This window comes from Euprymna scolopes, chromosome 37 (genome assembly GCF_053919585.1).
Source record: "Euprymna scolopes isolate OS-2025 chromosome 37, ASM5391958v1, whole genome shotgun sequence".
In the NCBI taxonomy this organism is placed as follows: domain Eukaryota; kingdom Metazoa; phylum Mollusca; class Cephalopoda; order Sepiida; family Sepiolidae; genus Euprymna; species Euprymna scolopes.
In genome coordinates, this window is record NC_136518.1 from 896690 (window position 1) to 918467 (window position 21778).

At 35.7% G+C, this 21778-nt stretch overlaps 1 protein-coding gene across 1 annotated transcript in view; it reads right to left on the bottom strand.

Moving 5' to 3' along the window:
* Positions 1-21778, bottom strand: part of LOC145261028 (uncharacterized) — a 77881-nt gene that overhangs the window by 6498 nt on the left and 49605 nt on the right. Inside the window, exons 3-4 of the mRNA XM_080119157.1 lie at positions 7197-7321; positions 4434-4549 (exon numbers count right to left, since the gene is read on the bottom strand). Of these exons, the coding sequence (XP_079975283.1) occupies positions 4434-4549; positions 7197-7321 (241 nt within the window). The remainder of the gene's footprint in view (positions 1-4433; positions 4550-7196; positions 7322-21778) is intronic.

A 21778-nucleotide genomic window follows, 5' to 3' on the forward strand; every position in this document is an offset into this window, starting at 1 on the left:
TATGTGTGTGTGTGTGTGTGTATGTATGTATGTATGTATGTATGTATGTATGTATGTATGTGTGTGTGGGTTTTATTATTTCAACCTCGGGGATTTTTACTTAAATCATTGCAAGTTTTTACAATAGACAGGACACTTAATTATCCCGCCGATCTCGTCAGACGATCTAAGCCAATATATATATACAGGGTGGCCCAAAAAACGGGCCCCAAAATCTAATTAGGCCCTGTTTCTTAGTGTTTTGTCCAAATGAAATAAAATTTTGGTCATAACTATTTTATTATATTCAAACCATCACATTAAAACACCAGGGTCTTTGGCCTTTTTTTCTCTCCGTTCTACAGCTGGGGGTCACCCTATATATATATATATATATATATATATATATATATATATATATATATATATATATATATACCGTATATTTCGGCTTATAAGACGACCCTTGATGTTAAAAAATCATCTTTAAAAACAAATGTTTCATAAGATAAAGATACCGGGTATTGCAATCTCTAGCCTAGGTTAAACATATATATATATTACATTGATGTTTAAAAAAATATTCTTGTGTTTGTTTTTCTTTCAAAGTCGATGACACTAATCAAATTACATGCCAGGACGAATTACAAATCCGTTTTTTGCTAATATTTTTTTTTTAAGTAAACATTTTTGTTGTTTTTGTTACAAAGTTAGCTAATCAGAAAATGACCTGCCTATTTAAAGTGTAAATATTCAATATGTGCACACACACACACACACACACACACACACACACACACACACACACACACACACACATATATATATATATATATATATATATATATATATATATATATATATTTATATAATATGTTGAAAAAACATGTACAAAACATGACGATTAGAATATCAGACACGTGCTATTTTTTATTTATTTAATGTTTCTAATTTTCGGCTTATAACATTAGATTTTGTTTTAAGCAATACATTTTTTTTTCTTACTTGCCATGGTGTAGTTCGGCGCAGTCTATTGTTCTGTAGTCCAGTGGGTAAACGCACATGTGTAAAATTAATACCAATCCACTTTTGAGAAGCACGGAGAAAATGAAATTCAAAACATGACGTAATGTTTTTTTTTAATTTCACTTGCGATATATATATATATATATATATATATATATATATATATATATATATATATAGAGAGAGAGAGAGAGAGAGAGAGAGAGAGAGAGCGAGGGCGGGAGAAAGAGAGAGAGAGAGAGAGAGCAAAATTTTGTTGTAAATTCAAGGACTCACGTTTTCTCTTTTTATAACCTTCGTTTATTTCCTGGATTTTGGATTTTTTTTCCATTACAACTGTTTAGTCCGGTGTTTGGATTTTACCATTCTTGGATTTTTTACCCTTCACCGGACTATCCATTCATGTGAAATCTTTTTATCATTTTTTTCTTTTACCTCCTATTCCCCTTACCTCACCCTTTTTTTTTATCCAAGTAAGATCTGTGACTTACTTGTAGTTTCATTAAATACTTTTACATGGAAAATCCGATCCCGCATTTTGCTAATTCCTGCCCTCTGATGAGAAGGAGAGTATTTCTTCGAAACTCCGCGGATTAAGGACTATTCACTTATCTTGTGCTTCCTTTTTAAAATTATATATGTTTTTAACTCTTTTTCAAGATGTCTTTTAACATGTTTGATTAATCATTTATTCATATATATATATATATATATATATATATATGTGTGTGTGTGTGTGTGTGTGTGTGTGTGTGTGTGTGTGTGTGTGTGTGTGTGTATCTCTATTAAGCTACACAGAATATTCCGCGTTTCATCTACGCTAGGATTCATCAGGCTTATGCGAGGAGTTGTGGTAGTCTCGTGTTTTTATATACGCACATTCCATTAAGTTTTTAGTAAGCCAATCAGCTTTCTAGTTTCTACCGCACCTCTCCTAATTAGCCAATGAGCATGCACTTACAGGAGAAAAGCCCAGTTGAACTCCGGTTTACCCCTTCCTGTGTGTGTGCTATTTTACGTATTAAGCACTGTTGAAGTAAATACTTAAAGTTTACGCATAAATTTATACCTTCGTATATTAATTTATGTGATTAAATGAAGTAGTCATATATGTGTGTGTGTGAGTGTGTGTTTGTGTGTGTGTGTTTCCTATAGAAAGAAATGTTAGAGAATCTACATAAAATCCAAAATATTTTAAGATGCAAATTTGAAAATGTGTTCTATGATAGCAAAATCTTTTTTAAACTTCAAATATATAATATTTTTATGAAATTTATATTATATGTATATTGTTTCCACGGCTTACAATTGAATCTCCAAGTTATCCACCCTATGATGAATATCTACGTGCCTTCACCTCTACTGGCTCATGGGGACATAACGTCCTTAAAACTTTAAATGCGTACATTCAATCTTAATGAAATGTAAACCATGTGTAGAAGACTATAGAATTGACAATATATTTATCAATGTCATAATGCTAACTGACCAATGGCGTGTCTGAAACAAACAAACCTCGCCCCCACACACACAAAAAAAAAACCTAAAAAAGAAATTAATTTTTTCGGTCAATTCTTTTGAACTCTCCAAAAAACTTTAAAATGAGGACTAGGTAGGTTTTCGATGGTGCTGAAAACGAATATCACATTTACATTTGGAGCAGATAAGTAGTTTTCATGATATGAAGAAATTACTTTTTCAAAAAGTGGGGGATCAATTTCCTATATAAATTTAACGTAAAATGAACACCCACTTTCTAGTCACCTAGTAATTTCTTCATATCATACAACAAATTTAACTGTGATATACGTTTTCAGCACCCCCGAAAACCGTCGCTGTTTTTTTTTGTTTTTTTTTACAAAGAGATTCGTTCATTTTTTCGTCTCTAATTTAGGAAGCTAATAATCCTATCAGTACACAAGCGGTTTACAAAAAAACATGCTTTTGTTTTTCGTTCTTTTTTCCACAACACCACCGACCCTCCACTGCCCCCTCATGTAAACAAAATTCTTGTGAAATATTAAACTGCAGAAGCGCCTGTTAAAAATCATGCAAGAACTGCACGCCTGTGGAATTGTCTTAGAACTGCACGCCTGTGGAATTGTCTTCCGTTTTCCTGCTTTCCAGCTGTCTATAATATGGTTGTCTTCAAGTCCAACGTGAACAAGTTTCTGATGAGCCGTTCCACTTAAGTTAACAAATTTACCGAACTTCCATTACTATCGATTACTATATTGTCCTTTTGACTACTCTACACTCTTTAACCCTTATCCTTGAGTGGCTGATCGGCCTTGATAAGTGATGACGCCTATGTAAAAAAAAAAAAAAAATAATGCTAGTTCTGTTATGATAAAAGAACTAAATTATTATTTTTTTTAAACCGGTCGTGTAAGTTCCTATTTACAATGCCTCTCCACGGGACAGAGTTAGACACCAGGGTCATTTTTTAACGTGGAGAAAAGGAACAAAAATAAAAATTGTCTCAGTCGTGAAGGATTTCTCCTCCACTGACAGAGAACAAGAAATTGAAGTGCAGCATCTGAAGAACAGATACTACACTTTGATCTTGTCCCGAAGCTTATTGACCGATTCTTCTAACCGATTTCTTGACGAAAATCTGGGCTTAAATTTCCTTTTATCGACTCCCAGCGCATAGTTTTATTTCGGCACAAAAATAGGATTTTTTTTTTACGTGGGAGGCACAACTTATCAAGGCCCAAAGGCCACTCGAGGGTAAGACTTAATGAATGCAAGGTGGTTGTATAGTAATTGGTAATGGTATAAATTCGGTAGAATTTGATTATTTATAGGGACGACTCAACAAGAATTTATTTACATCAGATTTGAAGCCTACTATGTTGTATTCAACCGAGAAGCAGGCCAGCAGAACAGTGTTCCACAGACGGGCAGTTTTGGGAAAGAAATTTTGTTCATGGAATCTGCGTTCAGATTTAGGCACAGATAGAGATTGGGGGAAATCGTATTTTACTTTATTTTAAAATTCTATTTTAATCGCCGATGGGTGACGGATGTAGTAGAAACTGCATACCACGTGACAAATATATTTTTGTAAATATGAAACTGGAAAAGGCTTGGAAAGAAAAATAATTTTTTTTTTTTGTAGTTTTTTTTTTTTTTTTGTGGGGGTGGTCTGTGTGCTTTTCAGCCACGCAATTAGCCAGTTAATATCATAAGATTGGCATGCATGTCAAGCCTATGAGACTAATTCAGAGAGTTTTTCAAGATTTCAGCTTTGTCTATATTAAGGAACGAATCACGAGGAGTGGCAGTAAAAATAAAATCATTTGGTGTTTTCAGTAAAGTGAAAATATACAAAGCAATCAATACCAAACAACATCAGACCTTCCTGCTGGCATACATTTATGTAACTAGAGATTTTCTAGTCCTTTTGAAAGCGAAACACTTACTCAAACAGCCGTACTTAAAACTGGTTCTCGCTTTAATTTCAACTTTTCGTGAATTGTACCTCGCCAGGAATTTATCACCGTCCAGTCCGACTTGGGTCGCTAACTTCACAATTTTACTGCAAATAAAAGAAAAGAAAAGGAATATATAAAAAGCTTTGATAAAATTGGTGCCTGAGAAGATGATCCTCTAACAGTTATTCTCCGATAGGGGGGGGGGGGCTCAGTCGATTAGGAATAAACTACGAAGTGCCTTGAATAAGTCTCCAAACTTTTATTGAAAGTACACACAAGAAATTCTTGTCCTCTTCGTAGTAATCTCCTCTGACTGCAACACACTTGTTGTACCGTTCCAACAACTTCTTGAAGGTCCCATGGAAGTGCTCTTGTGTGAGTGTGTTAATGACCCTCTTTCATTTTCTCATTTGTGTCATAATAACAGCTTCTAATGGTTCTAATGGTCACAGGGAGCAAGGTCTGGACTATATGGAGGGCGAGGAACTGTCTTGATGCCCAATTTGGTTATGACAACGTCTTTATTTCTGATCTTCTCTGAGCACCCTTGGGACAAACTTCGCGCAAATCTTCTGCATCTTCAGTTCCTAGCGAATAAGTGCGTGTACAGTTCCCACACTGGCATCAAACGGAGCACTTACTGTCTCTATAGACACACGTTGGTCCTTATCCATGAAATTCTTTATTTGACCAACATAGTCCGGTGTTCTAACTGTCTAACCCTTCAACGCCTTTCATCATTCCTGACAAACTCCTTGCCTTCCTTGAATCTCAGATGCCACTCAAAAACTAATGCTTGATTCATACAAGATGGTCCAAAAGCAGTTTGTCACAATATATCTGGTCATTACGGTTTATCATCAATATCCTTATAGGAATCATGTTTCCATTTTATGAACGTCCGGCGCGAACATAAATCCAACGATATCATTATACAACATTTAAACAGGACAGATACTACCCTTGGGTCCTAGCTAGAAGACCAAGAAGGTATATTTTAATTTTACTTACAGCCCAAAAGCAACACCATTTTTTTTATTTTATTTTTTTATTTATTTTACTTTTTACATTGCATCTTCAGTGATCGGGAGCTCCTATTTATTAAAAAGGGGGATAAAAGCTGATAACATACTACGAGCGTTAAATTAATATATCTATATACTAACTTTATGTTTTTTCTTTTTTTATTACATTTTCACCCCAAACAAGGCATATTGCCACTTTGGTGTAGGGGGCTACTATCAGGGGAAACATCTACTGGGGTACTATGTAGGGATTAGGACAGCGAGATGTTGGTTCACGTTGCACTTGAACTTATGCATGTCAGTACAGTTGGGGAAGCAGTGACCTGGAATGGAATTCCAAAGTCTAGCAGTTCTGGGGAAGAAACTACTGGAGTAGAAAGATCTTTTACATCTAGGGATCTCTACAGTGTGGGGTGGGATTTTGCAGCTTGTCGGGTCTGTCGAGGGTGTTCACGTCGTGGGGGCACAAGTGCTTTCAGTTCTTCAGAGCATTCACCATTATAATACTTGTAGAACAGGCAGAGGGATGCAACGTTTCGACGATGGGACAGAGGCTGAAGTTTAGATGCCAGTTTAGGGCCTATCAGATTTGCGACTCTCTTTTGAACCCTGTCAAGGAGCGAGAGACTAGTAGCCGATGCACCGGCCCAAATTTTCGTAGTATGGTATCACTTTCTATCCTCTTTTATAATAAATAGGATTTCCTGATCGGATAATTTATAATCTGGAAACCGTGACACATGTACGTACGTACGTACGTTAAACGTACTACGGTATTTGTATATAGATAATACAAATAACTGTCGTTTTTATTCTTTATTGTTACTCATTTTCACCCAAAACTAGGCATGCTGTCACTTGAAACATACGAGTCTACTATTTGTGATCGTGTCTAATAGGGGACTGAGGGGAGCTAAGCATCGAGATGTCTGTTGATATTACACTTAAACTTCTGCAGGTTAGTAAAGTCAGGGAAGCAGGAAACAGAGGGGGAATTCCAAAGTCTATCGGTCAGAGTTGATAAACTATTAGAACAGAAATTTTCCGGCATCAAGGGATCTCAACAGGAAAGGGGTCAGATTTTGCTGCTTACCGAATTAGTCGGGAGTATGTATGTCGATGGAGCATAAATGTTATGAGTTCATCAGATCTCATTTCATTAAAATACTTGTAAAACAGGCACGACGATGCGACATTGCGGTGATGGGGCAGTGTGGTGTAGCCGATGTGAACGCTGGTAGTTTTTCGTCAGCCAGAGACAACTCGCTACACAGATTTCGTTTGTTATTATAAAAATATTATTTTATTTTTAGCCACATGTGCACGTGCCCAAGCTGTAGCCGGAGAGCAGACTGCTTTCTGCCTGCAGAAGCAGGGGGAGGTGAACTCAACAGCGAGTTCGTCTAACGTTGCTTTTTGACTGCTTTCTATCTACTGGCTTGTCTTCCCTTCTTGTATGTATGTGACTTGTTTTCTTACAGATGTTCAAACCCCGACAGGTGCGGGTGTCAATTACTTGACTTACTTACCTCCAGCGACATCAGTTTTGACAGCTTCACCCCCAACATTTTTGACTACCGATTGTCATGCGTGTGTGCGCGTGTGTGTGTATGCACAGTTTCAACACGCGACAGCAGAAGTTGGAGCTTGACCGATAGTGCAGGACCCTTTTAGATTAACCCTCATCTAAAATATTCAGAAACATAAACCAATCTGTCATACTTACGAAACGATGTCTGCATCCGTGTCATTAATCGTGCTGGCCCGGGAAAATTTTTTTATATTATTGTAGACAGTCGAAATCCACGTGTAAGTCAAACTTGAGTTCAGACTGTTCACTGCGTAAGCCGCCTAGAAAAAAACAGATACGAAAAAATTCGGTTTAATAACATTCGCTTATCTTTATGTCCGGCTCAAGGATATGGAAGTTGAGCGTTATTGTGAAGACAGACCTCACTATGAGATTCTTGAAAAGCAAGAATGCGTATAGATAGTTTTGAATGAAGTCTCATCGAATAAGCAGTATAAAATATATAAACCGGGTAGACATATACATATGAACATGCAAGAAGAAGAAGAAGAAGAATAAGAAGAAGAAGAAGAAGAAGAAGAAGAAGAAGAAGAAGAAGAAGAAGAAAACATAATAATAATAATAATAATAATAATTTTAACCATAATATAATGATAACAATAATATAATTATTATAATAATATAAGTATAATATTTATAATATAATTATAATAGTTATAATAATAATATAAGACCAATTTTAATATAAGAAGTATTATAATAATATAATAGTAAAAGGTATAATAATAATATAATTATTAACAGTATAATAAAAATGATAATAATATAATTATGATATAATTATAATAATATAACAACAATAATATAAGTTAATATAATAATTATAATGAAATAATAAAACTAACAACAAACCAACAACAGAAGCAATAATAATAATAATAATAATAATAATAATAATAATAATAATAATAATAATAATAACAACAACATTGATCGTTGCCAGTGACAATTCATTGGTAAGCGGCTGTTGCGATAACGCAAATTAATTTGAAAAAGTTATCGAAAGGTTGGAGAGTACCGAAAAGCTGGGAAGATTTCTTGTCACTCAGGCTCCAGGGAACACAGATTTTTCTCGAGGATAAACTTTTGGATAGCGGCCTGTGTGAAAACTCCTAGTGAGTTTTATAATAAATATTTATAATAATCATAACAATAATATCATTATAATAATATTATACAGGCATGGCTCATAAATGTATGGATGATACCGCATGTGTACTTGCGAAAGTATATATGTTTGCAACTATTTGTACCCGTATGTATGATTATATGCGTTTCGTTTTGTTTGTGGTGCATGTGTGATTCGTTTGTGGTACAATTTTCAATAACAGTTTTAAACATGCATGTCATAATTTCATCCATTCACTTCGGTTGAATTTTCACTTTGAAATATTTTGACTTTCCTTGAAGAAAGGTAATTTTTGTTAAGTGTGTTTTAATTTTACATTTTCTTTTGTTTTTCTGATTTCTCAATGCTTATTTTAATTATGGTTTTAGATATGTAGGTTGACAGGCGTCTGCTTACGTAATTTTCCTTAATTTTTAATAGAGGGCTGCGACCTATAATTATAACACGATCCGGCCAACGGGGTCGAATAACTTGCCGATCCCTGGCTTAGTTAGTGCTCTCTCTCTCTCTCTCTCTCTCTCTCTCTCTCTCTCTCTCTCTCTCTCTCTCTCTTTCTCTCTCTCTCTCTTTCTTTCTCTCTCTCTCTCTCTCTCTCTCTCTCTCTGCGATCATTCTCGTCACTTTTACTCTTCAGGACAATTTTGTGTGGGGCCATCTGTTTCACTATTTTCATTGGAATTGAATTCGAGTTTATTGCTTGATTTTCGCCCACAATTTCTTGTCCTTATCCAATACTATCATACAATCATTGGCGGCCATTACTTAAACGTTTGAATGCCGTTTCGTGTCCAAGTTTTTCCTGCGTTTATTTTTATTCTTTTGCTCAAAGATTTCCATTTATTACTATTCTTATTATCAACTCACACAGGTTAATCACTAATAACCAGTCTTGTTCCCTGGAGTCAAAGTGACAACAAGTCACCGCAAATTTTTAGTAACCTCCACCATTTTTTATAACTTTTGCAAATGATTTTGCGTTATCGCAACAACTGTTTACCATTGATTCTTCGCTGTTAGCGACTATTGGTTTTCTCTGGGATTTGGGTGGCAATAAGCCTCCCCAAGGTTCCAGCATACTTCGCCAGTGGAAGTATGGTTAGTGATGTTCCTTCTTTTTATTTCCATCTTCCTTGGCACTTCATGACTATTTTGTATGGTACTAGCAAAGGTTGGTGCCAATACTTTTTTGAGAGAGAGAGAGAGGCAAATAATTTATGAAATTTCTTGCAGTTTTAAGATTTTAATCTTTATCTCACTTAAAAGTTAGGAAGCGCCAAGAGAGGGATGGCTGAGAAGATACAACGAATAGCAATAATGAAAACGACTGAAATATTACGGAAAACCTTTAAATGCGAAGATTAATAATCATGAGTTACAGGCACTTGCTGAACAGATAGAACTCGCTACAGAAATGAAACACAAAGAAACTCAACATGGAATCAAGAAAACTTCTTTTTTTTTTTTTGGAACTTGATGTACGTGTTCCATTTCAGATCAGGAGTAAAGAATAAACCCAGAAACTTGTCAAAACGTGGGGCTTCTCCTAGACGAGAGCCATCCATTTCAATTGATGCCAGATGGGGATCAGCGCGTTGATGATGTAAAGATAGGAGTTTGGTTTTGGATGCATTAAAGGTCTTCCACTGAACCACGCGCTCAAGATCAGAGGAGAGAGAATCAGAGAGAATTTTGTCATTTACAGCCTTTGATGTGTTGCCGTAGATGGTCGTGTCATCAGCATAGATGTCAACGAATGATTTAAGTATGTGTTTAGGGAGATCATTGATATAGATCAGGAAGAGAGTTGGGCCTAGGATTGACCCTTGAGGAACTCCAGCATTAATACTGCAGGCCTCTGATTTTTGTCCATCGACCACTACTCTTATGAGCCTATCGGAGAGAAATGATTTAATGATTGAGAAAACATTTCCAGTTATACCGTAACTGGAAATCTTGTGAAGTAGACCCTTATGCCATACCTTGTCGAAGGCCTTTGATATGTCAAGAGCAATTGCCCTAGAAAGGAAGTCTTTGTCAAGAGATTCACTAATCCTGTGAGATATAATCGTTAGCACATCTGCGGTAGATCTTGCAGAGCGGAAACCATATTGTGTGTCACTAAGAAGGTTATTTCTGCTGAGGTGGTTGACTATTTCTCTATTTAATATGGATTCCAGCAACTTACTCATAACACACAGGAGACTTATTGGCCTGTACTGAGAGGGAGATGACTTATCACCTGAGTTCTTAAATACAGGGCATACTGATGAGGTTTTCCTGGGAGTCGGAAAGCACTTCTCCTTAAGGCAACGCTAAAACAGTTTCGTAAGTATGGGAGCAAGTTCTGGTTGAAGCTTTTTTAACACTATAATTGAGATGCCGTCAGGGCCAGTTGCTTTACTGGAATCAAGGTTCTTTATTAGCTTGGCGACCTCATGCACAGATATTTGTATGTTACCTAGCGTGTTCTGTGTTATAGGAGGAAATATGGGAAGTTGATGGCCTTCGTCGCATAGGGTAGAATTAGCTGCAAAGTTCTTTGCAAATAGTTTGGCCTTGTCTGATGCTGACGAGATGACCTCAGGTCCATTGATAATGGTTGGGATAGAACGCACGCTTCTGTTCAGGATCCTATTTGTTATTTGTCAAAACTGGTGGGAACCAAGCCGCTGATCAGCTACTTTGGATTTAACAGACTGGGCATATAGCTCTCTTGCATTTTTATTACTTTTACAGTGGTTGCTGGCATTCCTGAAAGCAGCTTTAGTCTCAGTGCATCTATTAAGTTGGTAGTTATGGAAAAAGTGATTTCTGTGCGCGATAGCAGCAGCACATTCTGGGGAGAACCATGGCTGGCTGTTAGGTTTTTGTTGGAATTTTTTAGATGGTATGAATCGGTCTAGATGGTATGAAACTGTGTGATTATAAGTTTACTCCCACCTCCCAAAAAAGGTGTCGGCATTAACTGGCACCACACCAAATAGTTCTACAGTGTCAAGAAGGATGGAAAGATTGAAGAAAGCACTAACCAGACCTCCACTGGATGAGTGCGAAGAGAAATGGGAAAAACCAATGGTCATTGCGAACGAGAAATCAATTGTAAACAGCTATTGCAGTAATGCAAATTCATTTTTTCTTTTTTTGTTTACATAGACATCACCACTTATCCAGGCCAAGAGGCCACTCGAGGATAAGGGTTAAAGAGTGTACAGTAGAAATTGGACAATATAGTAATCGTCATTAATGGAAATTTTGTAAATTTGTTAACTTATATGGAACGGCTCATCAAAAACGTGTTTACGTTAGACTTGAAGACAACCATAATGTAGTCAGCTGGAAAGCAGGAAAACAGAAGACAATTCCATAGGTGTGCAGTTCTAAGAAAGAAGCTTAGTTCATGGAATCTACGTTTAGGTTTAGGCACAGATAAAGAATGGGAGAAATTATTGATAGTGTTTTCAGCTAGACGGGTGTTTCTTGTGAAAGTTTGGCGAGGGGGGGGGCATAGACTGGAGCTCAGCCGAGCACTTGCCATGAGAATCACGGTAAAGCATTTGCAAATGTTATAGAAAGACGTGAAGAATACTTGAAATCTGTAGAGACTTTTTGTCACTCAGACTCCAGGGAATGCCACAGATTGTTTCAAAAGAGAAATATTTGATGGTGGTCGGTGTGAAAACTACTAGCGAGTAATAATAATGTATTTCTTGACATCAGACGTGTATGATAGAAACGGTCGCAAAATGGAACTGAAAAATAAAATCGAAACGAAATTAAAAAAAAAAATGACTAGGAATATTCATAGTAACGGTGATAATGCTTATCATTAGTATAATAATTTCAGACATGGGTCAAACGGTATAAATGGAAGAAAGTCTCCAGTAAATCAGATTTTAAGGATAGTAAAAACCTGATGTTAAGAAACAGCAGTTTTAAATACCAAGTCGACATCTGCCGGTGTTTAATGTCGTTTCATGGCCAAATTTGGGGTTTTAACTTGGGTGAGCAATTTGGAAATGGGACGAGGTGCCTTCCAATAAGTTTCCAGATTTTTTTGTACAGGCATTAAAAATTGTTGTAGACACTTGAAAATTCAGTATGCTATGTCTATGCATCTTATGAGATGACTGGCCAATTTTTATGATTTCAGGTTCAAATGAACAATTAAAGCAGGAATTGGAATACGCCCTACTAAAACCTGATTGTCACAGCTAGTGAGTTTCAAAAATGCAATCTGGATGAGGACACTGTAGAAGAACGATATGCAATAAAATTCTCTTTTAAACTTGGAAAAAATGCCACAGAAACGTATGGGATGCTTCAGACTGATTTGGGACCATTTTCTATTAATCAAGCATCAGTTTTGAGTGGCATAAGAGTTTCAAGGAAGCTAGGGAGTCTGTGAAGGATGATGAAAGATGTGGGAGGAAAAAGGAAGTCAGAACCCCAGAGTTGATTGGCTAAATAAAGAATTTCTTGAATAAGAACCATCGTGTGTCTATAAAGACAGTAAGTGTACAGTTTTGTTTCAGTGTGGGAACTGTACACACAATTATTCGCGAAAAACTGGAGATGCAGAAGATTTGCGCAAAGTTTGTCCCAAGGGTGTCCAGACAAGATCAGAAAGAAATACATTGTTATGACAGCAGGGAGATGGTCGAGCTGATCAATTCAGATCCCGTAGTTCTTGTGTCTGGTGACTTTCGATGAAAGCTGGATATAATGCTATGACCCAGAGACCAAGAGGCGGAGTTCACAGTGGAAACATGCTTGCTCTCCCAGACCCAAAAAGGTCAGACAGAGCAATTCTACCCAGAAACTTATGATCAGTGGCGGCTCGTGCCTAAGATTAGTGGGGGTGCTGTTTAAAAAAAATGCGTATTGTTTTAATATTGTGTAAAAATAAAACAAACATAAAAAATATACATAATTTATACGTATGCACACGTATAAAAATACAATAACTTAAAGGAAATCTAAACGCTTTACACTTTTTAATAATAATAAAAACAAAACATTTGTAAACAAGCCTTTTAAAAAAATAATAATATAAGCGAAAACACGCAAACACCGGTTTTCACGAGCGTTTGGAACTGCGAAAACGACAGTTCCAACTTAGCTTTCATTCGCCATCTGAAGCGGGCATGCGTATAAGCGAACTTCGCTAAGAATGTGTAACTGTGAATTTCGCAGCTCCAAGCAAAGTTTTACTTTTATACTTATATGAATATGGGGACAGTTATCGACATTAAGCTTCAGGATTATATATATATATATATATATATATATATATATATATATATATATATATATATATATATATATTATTAATATGATATATTATCACATAGAAAGGAAAAAATAAACGTATTATTTTTACCGTGTATCGATAATATTGATTAGAAATGATTGGGGGTGCTGCAGTTCCACAGCTCCAGGCACGAGCCGCCACTGCTTATGATGATCTCCCTTTTTTCTCTTTTTTTTTTTTTTTTTTTTGACAGCACAGACATGATCTACATGCATTAAGTTCCCGCCAGACACACAGTCAACAAAGAATACGATGTTGAGGTTTTAAAGGAGTTCAGGAAGAGATTCCGTCGAAAAAGGCCAGCACTCTTCAAATATAGTCACTGGCATTTCCACCAGGGCAATGCACCAGTTCACAACTTCACAACTCCATTCTTGTCACAAACTATTTGACCAAGATAGGCATGAAAACAATTGCTCACCCTCCCTATAGTCCTAACCTTGCTCTCTGTGACTTGGTTATTCCCTAAACTTAAGGAAAACCTTCGAGGCTGTCGTTATGAGACAATTGAGGAGATGAAAGAGGCTGTGATGAGAGTCATTGACACGTTAACACAAGAGGACTTCCATGGAAACTTTCAGAACAAGTGCATTGCAGTCGGAGGAGATTACTTCGAATGGGACTAGAGTTTTATGTGTGTACTATCGATAAGAATACCCATACGAAAAAAATCTGGAAACTTATTGGAGGCCCCTCATATCCCAATAAAAATACTAGGGAATGGAAAACCATACACAGACCACTCTTTGCATTAGTCTAATATGAGTGCTCGAAACTATCAGTAAATACGGGTGACTAATGCGTTTGTTGTTAACAAATTTAATAATTATTTATTTTTTTAAATAATGTTGGCCCATTTCAAGCAAAAGGGCAACTTTTTGTTATTGTAATATTTTTTTCTATATTTAATTTTTGTTATTGTAAACATTCTTCAATGGCTTTAAAACTATTTGACTATTCACGTGCAATTTAATGCAAACATTTTTTTAAATATTCACTTGCCTTTATTTAATCTTTTTTATTTTTTATTTAAATACTAGCCTGTGTGCCCGGCGTTGCCCAGGTGTTTGGAAATGTGTGTTAAGCAAAAAAAAATAAAAAGTGGTAGTAGCCAGGCAGACTCAAACCCACACCGTGAAGGAGGAAAGGGACATGAAAAAAAAAAAAAAAACGGAATTGATGAACCGGAAGTGACTAGTCAATCGAAAAGAAGGGATGATCTTCAAAAATATCGGCGAAAAGGGCGACCCCTCCTTGTAGAAAAGTGCCCAGTTGAGGATGAAGGAATTAATGATTATAGCTGATATTTGTTGTCCGAAGGGTCGAGCTTCAAAACGATACTGACTTCGTGAAAATCCGTCGCCTCTGTCGAAAGTTTTAGGCAGACATACATACATACATACATACATACATGATTGCAAACGTCTTGCAAACGTCAGACGAGTGCCACTCCCTTAGACACTTAATGTCCATGAGCCCAGAAATTACCTTTTTTTTTTTCTTAGTCCTACTGGTGAATTCACACGCTCACGCTGGCATGATACTGAAGACGGTCATTGAGATCAATTATTACATGTTTCCAGCATTTCAAGTCTCCATGCGTCATAACTTTTCCATCGCCACAGGACCATTTTTATAGACAAATGCCTGAGGGAGTATCTATACACAGGTGATGTTACAGAGTCTTAGCTTTGTACGACAGCTAAGTCTCTCTCTCGGTTCAAAATGTTGAGATCCAGCAACAAGCAAGAGCAAGATAGCCAGCAACAAGTTAAACTGCAGACCAGCTTAATGCGGGTACTGGTCTCCCGCTTTATGGTTTTTTAAATCAGAGATTTGCTTCTCCTAGAAAGGTTGCCTTCACCACGGCTTATGGGAGCCCTCTCCACCCCAACACACAAACACACATACACACATACATACATACATACATACATACATACATACATACATTTAAATAGACAGGTGAGATTTATATTATAGATTACAACCTTATAGTCAAACTAGCTGTGTATCTGCTTTTCCCATTACAGCGTCCTAATCTCACACAGGGGCAATTAGTAGGATATGCAAATTAGCATGTTTATCTGAAAAAGGAGTAACATAATTTGCTTGTTTTTTATTATTATTTTGAAGACAGATATGGTTTCGTTAGATGACGTTGAAACCTCGCACGGGCAAAATAGATGAAAATGGTCTTGAGAGATAAGAAGAATCCGAGGAATCATGACAATAATGACCTTGTCGATTATATTAAAGGCCAGCTGCGTTCGTTATGCCACTCGACATATAAAAAAAAAAAATCGCGAGATGTACATTGCGTAAATAAAAGACTGGCGTCAACTAAATTTGAGAATTCTAAGACTTTATTTGGCAGGAACTCACCATTTTTTGCCGTTTATTTTTGGCATCGTCCCAGACAGAGAGAAATAAAAAGGCCAAACATGGAAAATATATTAAGTAACTTTGATTTGGCAAGAGATAGCGATGTTTTCTTGGCTTCAAACCACCGAATAAAAACGTAAATAAACTACGTAAATATGTTAGTCAATTCGTTCGATACGTCTGGTCATTTTATGAGCTGCTTTAATAAATACTAGCAGGCTTTGATCGTTTGCTATCGCTTTGCCAAGTTCTCTACTTAGATTAATTTAAAATAAGACACTTCTGCATTTTAAGTCGTTTTTATTTTGTTGTCGTTTTTAAACAGTTTGATTTATGACAGGGGGAGACAATCATAAATGTTTTGAAGAAAAGTTCTTTTTCAACTATGAGAACTCTATCCTTTGTAAATAAACTGTTCGTTGTTTTAATTTTGCAAAAATAAACGAAGTTTCTTTAAGAAATAAAATTTCTGAACTTAATGAAATTAGTCATTACTTAAAAATGTTTTTGTGCGATGTTTTTCCGTTTTCTTTTTTTTACGAATAGTTTTCCGGATAAATTAAGATTTCTAAATAATTTAAAACATTCAATAGGGGAAAAGAATTTTTAAATAGTTTTCGTAATAATTTAAAATTTCGAGATAAATTAAAGCAATAAACAGTTTCTTTACAAAGAATAAAGTTCTGTAAGTTGTTGAAAAAAAAACTTTCCACTCAAGAAATTTCATGATTGTCTCCCCTTTAGAACTTTTCAAAAATGAAACAAAAAAAGCAGACGCGCCTAAAATAGTAAATGTTGAATTTATACTCTTCTATTCTATTATATCTATAAAAGTGAACGTGCCTGTCTGTGTGTGTGTCTGTGTACAGTTCCCTACGCAATAACTCGGTCAATTTTCAGTCTACAGACTCGAAATTTGATATACAGGTTACTGAGATTTGGGAAAATCTTTGTAATCGGTTTTTGGCCAGAAATTTGGCTATTAAGGGGTCAAAGTTCAACGATCTGACCTTTGAGAACTCTACCAAACTCATCCGCCAATTTTGGGTCTAAACACTTGAAATTTTAGATATATGTTCCTTGGACATGGATCTAACTTAACTTGATTTGAGCTCCAAACTATAAATGTTAAGGGGTCATAATAGGGGTCAAAGTTTAAAAATATAATAATATATTAAAATTAATAATATTTTTGTTTTTGTTTTGCTCAACATACACCTCCAAACACCCGGGCAACGCCGGGCTGAAATGCTAGCTTGTTATAAACATGAAACAGAATCTTTCCGATTTATTCATTTCAAAAAGACATTACTATTTTGACATTCCGATACAAATTTATTTATTTATTTATTTTAATGTGACGGCAAAGAAATTAAAAGAAATCAGAAATCAGTTGATCTTTTCACTTACAATTTAGAAATAGATCACACCTTGTTGAAAATCAAGTCGATCAGTTCATCTAAAGAAAGGACCATTTGAACATAAATTTGTCTTAGACATAAAACTGAATTTTTGCTCGATTAAAATCAAAGCCATCACTGAATTAAATAAAATAAATAACAAATTATAATAATAATTTATTTTTTCTATTATGCAAAGTTGAATTAACTTAAACTAGTGTCCTTTGACGTCATCGTTAGTGCCAGAAATATCACGATTAATCGGAATTGGAATCGAGAATCGAAAAAATCGGAACTTTTAGGGGTATCGGAACCGGAAAGTTTGTGCCTATTTTCCGATTTCTTTATTTTTTTTTTATTTGATTTTTTTTTTTTTTACATAGGCATCACCACATTATCAAGGCCAAGAGGCCACTCGAGGATAAGGGTTAAAGAGTGTACAGTAGAAATTGGACAATATAGTAATCATTAGTAATGAAAATTTGGTAAATTTGATAACTTATATGGAACGGCTCATCAAGAACTTATTTACGTTAGACTTGAAGACAACCATATTGTAGTCAGCCGGAAAGCAGGAAAACGGAAGACAATTCCACAGGCGTGCAGTTCTAAGAAAGAAGCTTTGTTCATGGAATCTACGTTTAGGTTTAGGCACAGATAAAGAGTGGGGGGGAATTATTGATAGTGTTTACAGCTAGACGAGTGTTTCTTGTGAAAGTTTGGCGAGGGGGGACCATAGATTGAAGCTCAGTCGAACACTTTCCATGAAAATAACGATACATCAGAGACAAACTCGCAACATTTCTTCTGTGAGATAGAGGTTGCAAGGAAGAGAAAAGGACATCTACGAGGCTACGAAGTCTATTTTGAACTCTATCAAGGCAGGCCAAGTCCTTTCCAGCAGCTTCTGCCCAGATGTGGCAACAGTATTCCATCCTTGGGCGTACCTGGCTCTTATATAGATAGAGATTTAAAACAAAATCTTTCAGTGCTGGTAGTAATAACGAAATAATAAATATTTATTGATTTTAAACTACCAGTGAAACTATAATCTAAAGATCACACACACACACACACACACACACACACACACACACACACACACACACACACGCATTTGTATTTTTACGCTTGAGAAAATATTTGCACATTTAAGATGCATTTTTACGGTTACCGGGACAAAAAAATAATAACTCTATAGTGAAATATTTAGAGATTTATAAAGAATCGGAATCGCTAACTGTATCGAAATCGGGAATTTAGTACGAAACATACTTCTCTCCGTTGTGTTTTCGTCTCTTCTCATTATTCAAGTTCATCCCATTCCGAAGGCAACCAAATAACAATAGATTATGTATTTGATATAACTTTATTCTTCCCATCGGGGCTGCAAGACTCTTTAATTTTCTACATTATGTTAAGTTGCGTTTCCCCCAGTTTCCAAAACGCGTAGACGATATCTTTTGTGTTAACTTGTCCGATTTTTCCCGCTTAACTCCAAACTCTAAATTAAACTGCACCTCTCTCAAAATCAATCTTATTACGTCATTAACTCACGTAACATTAAGATTACATGACGTCATCACTAAAATCATCTCCATTGTTCATATTCTAACATTGCTGTTTGTTTTTAACATTTCTACGTTAACATTCCTGATACATTTCTACAATAACATTTTTGGTCCCCCAGCAAAAGGAGGGTGAATCTGTAAATTCAACCTTGTCCATTCGTCCGTTCGTCCGTCTGCACGTTTCTCAATAACTACGTTTTGTTTTTTTGTTTTTTGTTTTTTTAATTTTGCACAAACATTAAACATTATAATATATATTAATGTTAGAATATGAACAATGGAGATGATTTTAGTGATGACGTCATGGAATCTTAATGTTACGTAAGTTAATGACGTAATAAGATTGATTTTGAGAGAGGTGCAGTTTAATTTAGAGTTTGGAGTTAAGCGGGAAAAATCGGACAAGTTAACACAAAAGATATCGTCTACGCGTTTTGGAAAGTAAAAAAGTAACAGAACGGATTTTCCGGGAAAACTCCGGTTGCTCCCCTAGGTGTGCCTTTCGGGTTAAAATGGCTAAAATTGACACTTTTGTGCTTATTAAAAAAAAAAATTTGATGCCTTGAATTTTTATAAAACTTTCTGAAAAGTTGTAACTAACTGATTTCTATATAATTTTGTTTGTCTATACTTTACGATAACTCCTGGGTGTGCCCCAGAAGCTCTTTTAGGGCTAATAAAAACACTCCATTTTTAGGACTATTTTTCCATATTTATCCAAAATTTTCTGTGTATGTCTATTTAGCAGTTTTGCACGGTGCTGAACTCAAATTTAAATATGTTAAGGCCTTGGAGACTTTTGGGGCTAAATGGGGGGGGCATATGATGGACTTAATTATTTCTTTTTTTTTTTCTTTTTTTTTTTTCATGGTGCAGAACTCAAATTTACATATGTTAAGGCCTAAAACTGCACCGTTTGTTCATTTTCACCAGGATTTGATGTCTCCTGGGGACTTTTGGGGCTAAATGGGGGAGGGGGAAAATGCTGAACTTAGTCATTTTTTTATGCCTCGTTCACTGTGCACTCACGTGGGGCCACGCATGCTTCGCTTGATATCGTAAAAATATCTTTCGTCTTCATATTTGCTAAGCATCAAAAACGATAATAAAAATAATAATTGTTCAGATTACTTGGCATCCCCCGCCAGTGTTCTATATAAAAAGCTCCCTGGACAAGACAAGCTAGACGCAGATGTCGAATTGTTAGATGGAAATTTCGTCACGTGGTCGACATAGAGTTTTCAATCAGTTTTTTTTTTTTTTTTTTTTTTTTTTTTTTTTTTGCACAGACCAGTTGATCAACGCGACTCAGGATTTTAGTGGCTAAGTGAATCTCCACCACCTGGCTGTTCGTCAATCGAGTTTTAATTAGACAAGAAGATTAAGTAATAATAAAAAAAATAATAATAGTCTGTTTTTATAATGAGTTAGCCCCCACCCCGGCGTTTCCCGGTCGTAAACTACGTTGATATGATATTTTAATGTATGCAGATGCCAGTCAAGTGATACAAAAAAAATTACTTGGGTTCTATTAACTAAGATCGAAATCAAAACATATATCGCTCCAGCCTTAGTCGTTACCATTTAAGCTATCGTAAGATAAAGAAGAAATAGTTAAACATGAACCGACTTTAATGTTTAAATGTATATATTTGCGCATGTGTACAAATAATATGTTTAATCGACTTATGTCTGCCAAGTTCCATTTCTTTACAATTTTGACTCCTTAGCAGCTATTTCTACCGGCTAAAAACCATAAAAGACGGTCCAAAAATGCAATCATTTTACCCGTTTCGCGTCGCTCTACAACCTTACGTCTCGGAGATGCATGTTGAAAAAAATGGAGACCGACTGATGGACACATAGTCATAGTGAGTTTTATAAATTTTATTATTTTTAGTCTCTCCTTGCGAACAAATCTTTCCCCAATAAAACCTTTAAACCGCGAACAAGTCTCTTTGTATTTCTATACATGAGTTATTTACCTTGAGATAACAGAAGATCAAAAGACACTTGACGATCTAATCACACAAACCAACGACCACACAGAGAGTGGGGGCGTGACGGTGAAAAGAACGAAGACTGGACCGCACGTATATACTAAAGACTTTTATTTAATTGAATTGCTCTTGATCGCTCACCGGCGATAACCCATGGGTACGCGTTTGTTGAAACTCGCAAGCACATGTACGCGTGAAAAGACTATATGCTTCTATGTACTCTCATGTGCGTCTATCGTTTCACGTAATGTTCGTTGAACGTTCTTTTATTGTTTGTTGAAATTTAATATATCAAGGTGCTATCTCCTAGATGATAAGGGTTGAGATTGATGTGTTGTCAGTTAAATAATGAAGAATATTATTAGAGGATTGAAAGTGATTAAAATCTTCCATACACATATTGCATATTAGCACACCTGAGCAAAAAGATTATTATTATTATTATTATTATTATTATTATTATTATTATTATTATTATTATTATTATTATTATTGTGCAGGAATTAGATTTTTTAAATAGAAAAATACAATTCAAGAGCAAATGTTGTTAAATAACGTTTTAGGAAACTAACTTGACTAGATTCTATAAACAATAACAAGAAGGAATTTGTGACACATAAAAACTGATATGTTTTCATAACTAGCACAGACAATTATTTAAAAATAGGTCTGGCCTCTAGTTTCTGGCGTAATCTGACGTAGAGGTCACTTAAGGTGCCTTAGATCTTAGAAGAGAGCAGACACAGCGGCGAGCGAAATTGACATCTCTCCATCGTCGAGCCATACACCAACCAACCCCTTTTTTTTACATAGGCATCACCACTTATCAAGGCCAAGAGGCCACTCAAGAATAAGGGTTAAAGAGTGTACTGTAGACATTGGTCAATATAGTAATCATTAGTAATGAAAATTTGGTAAATT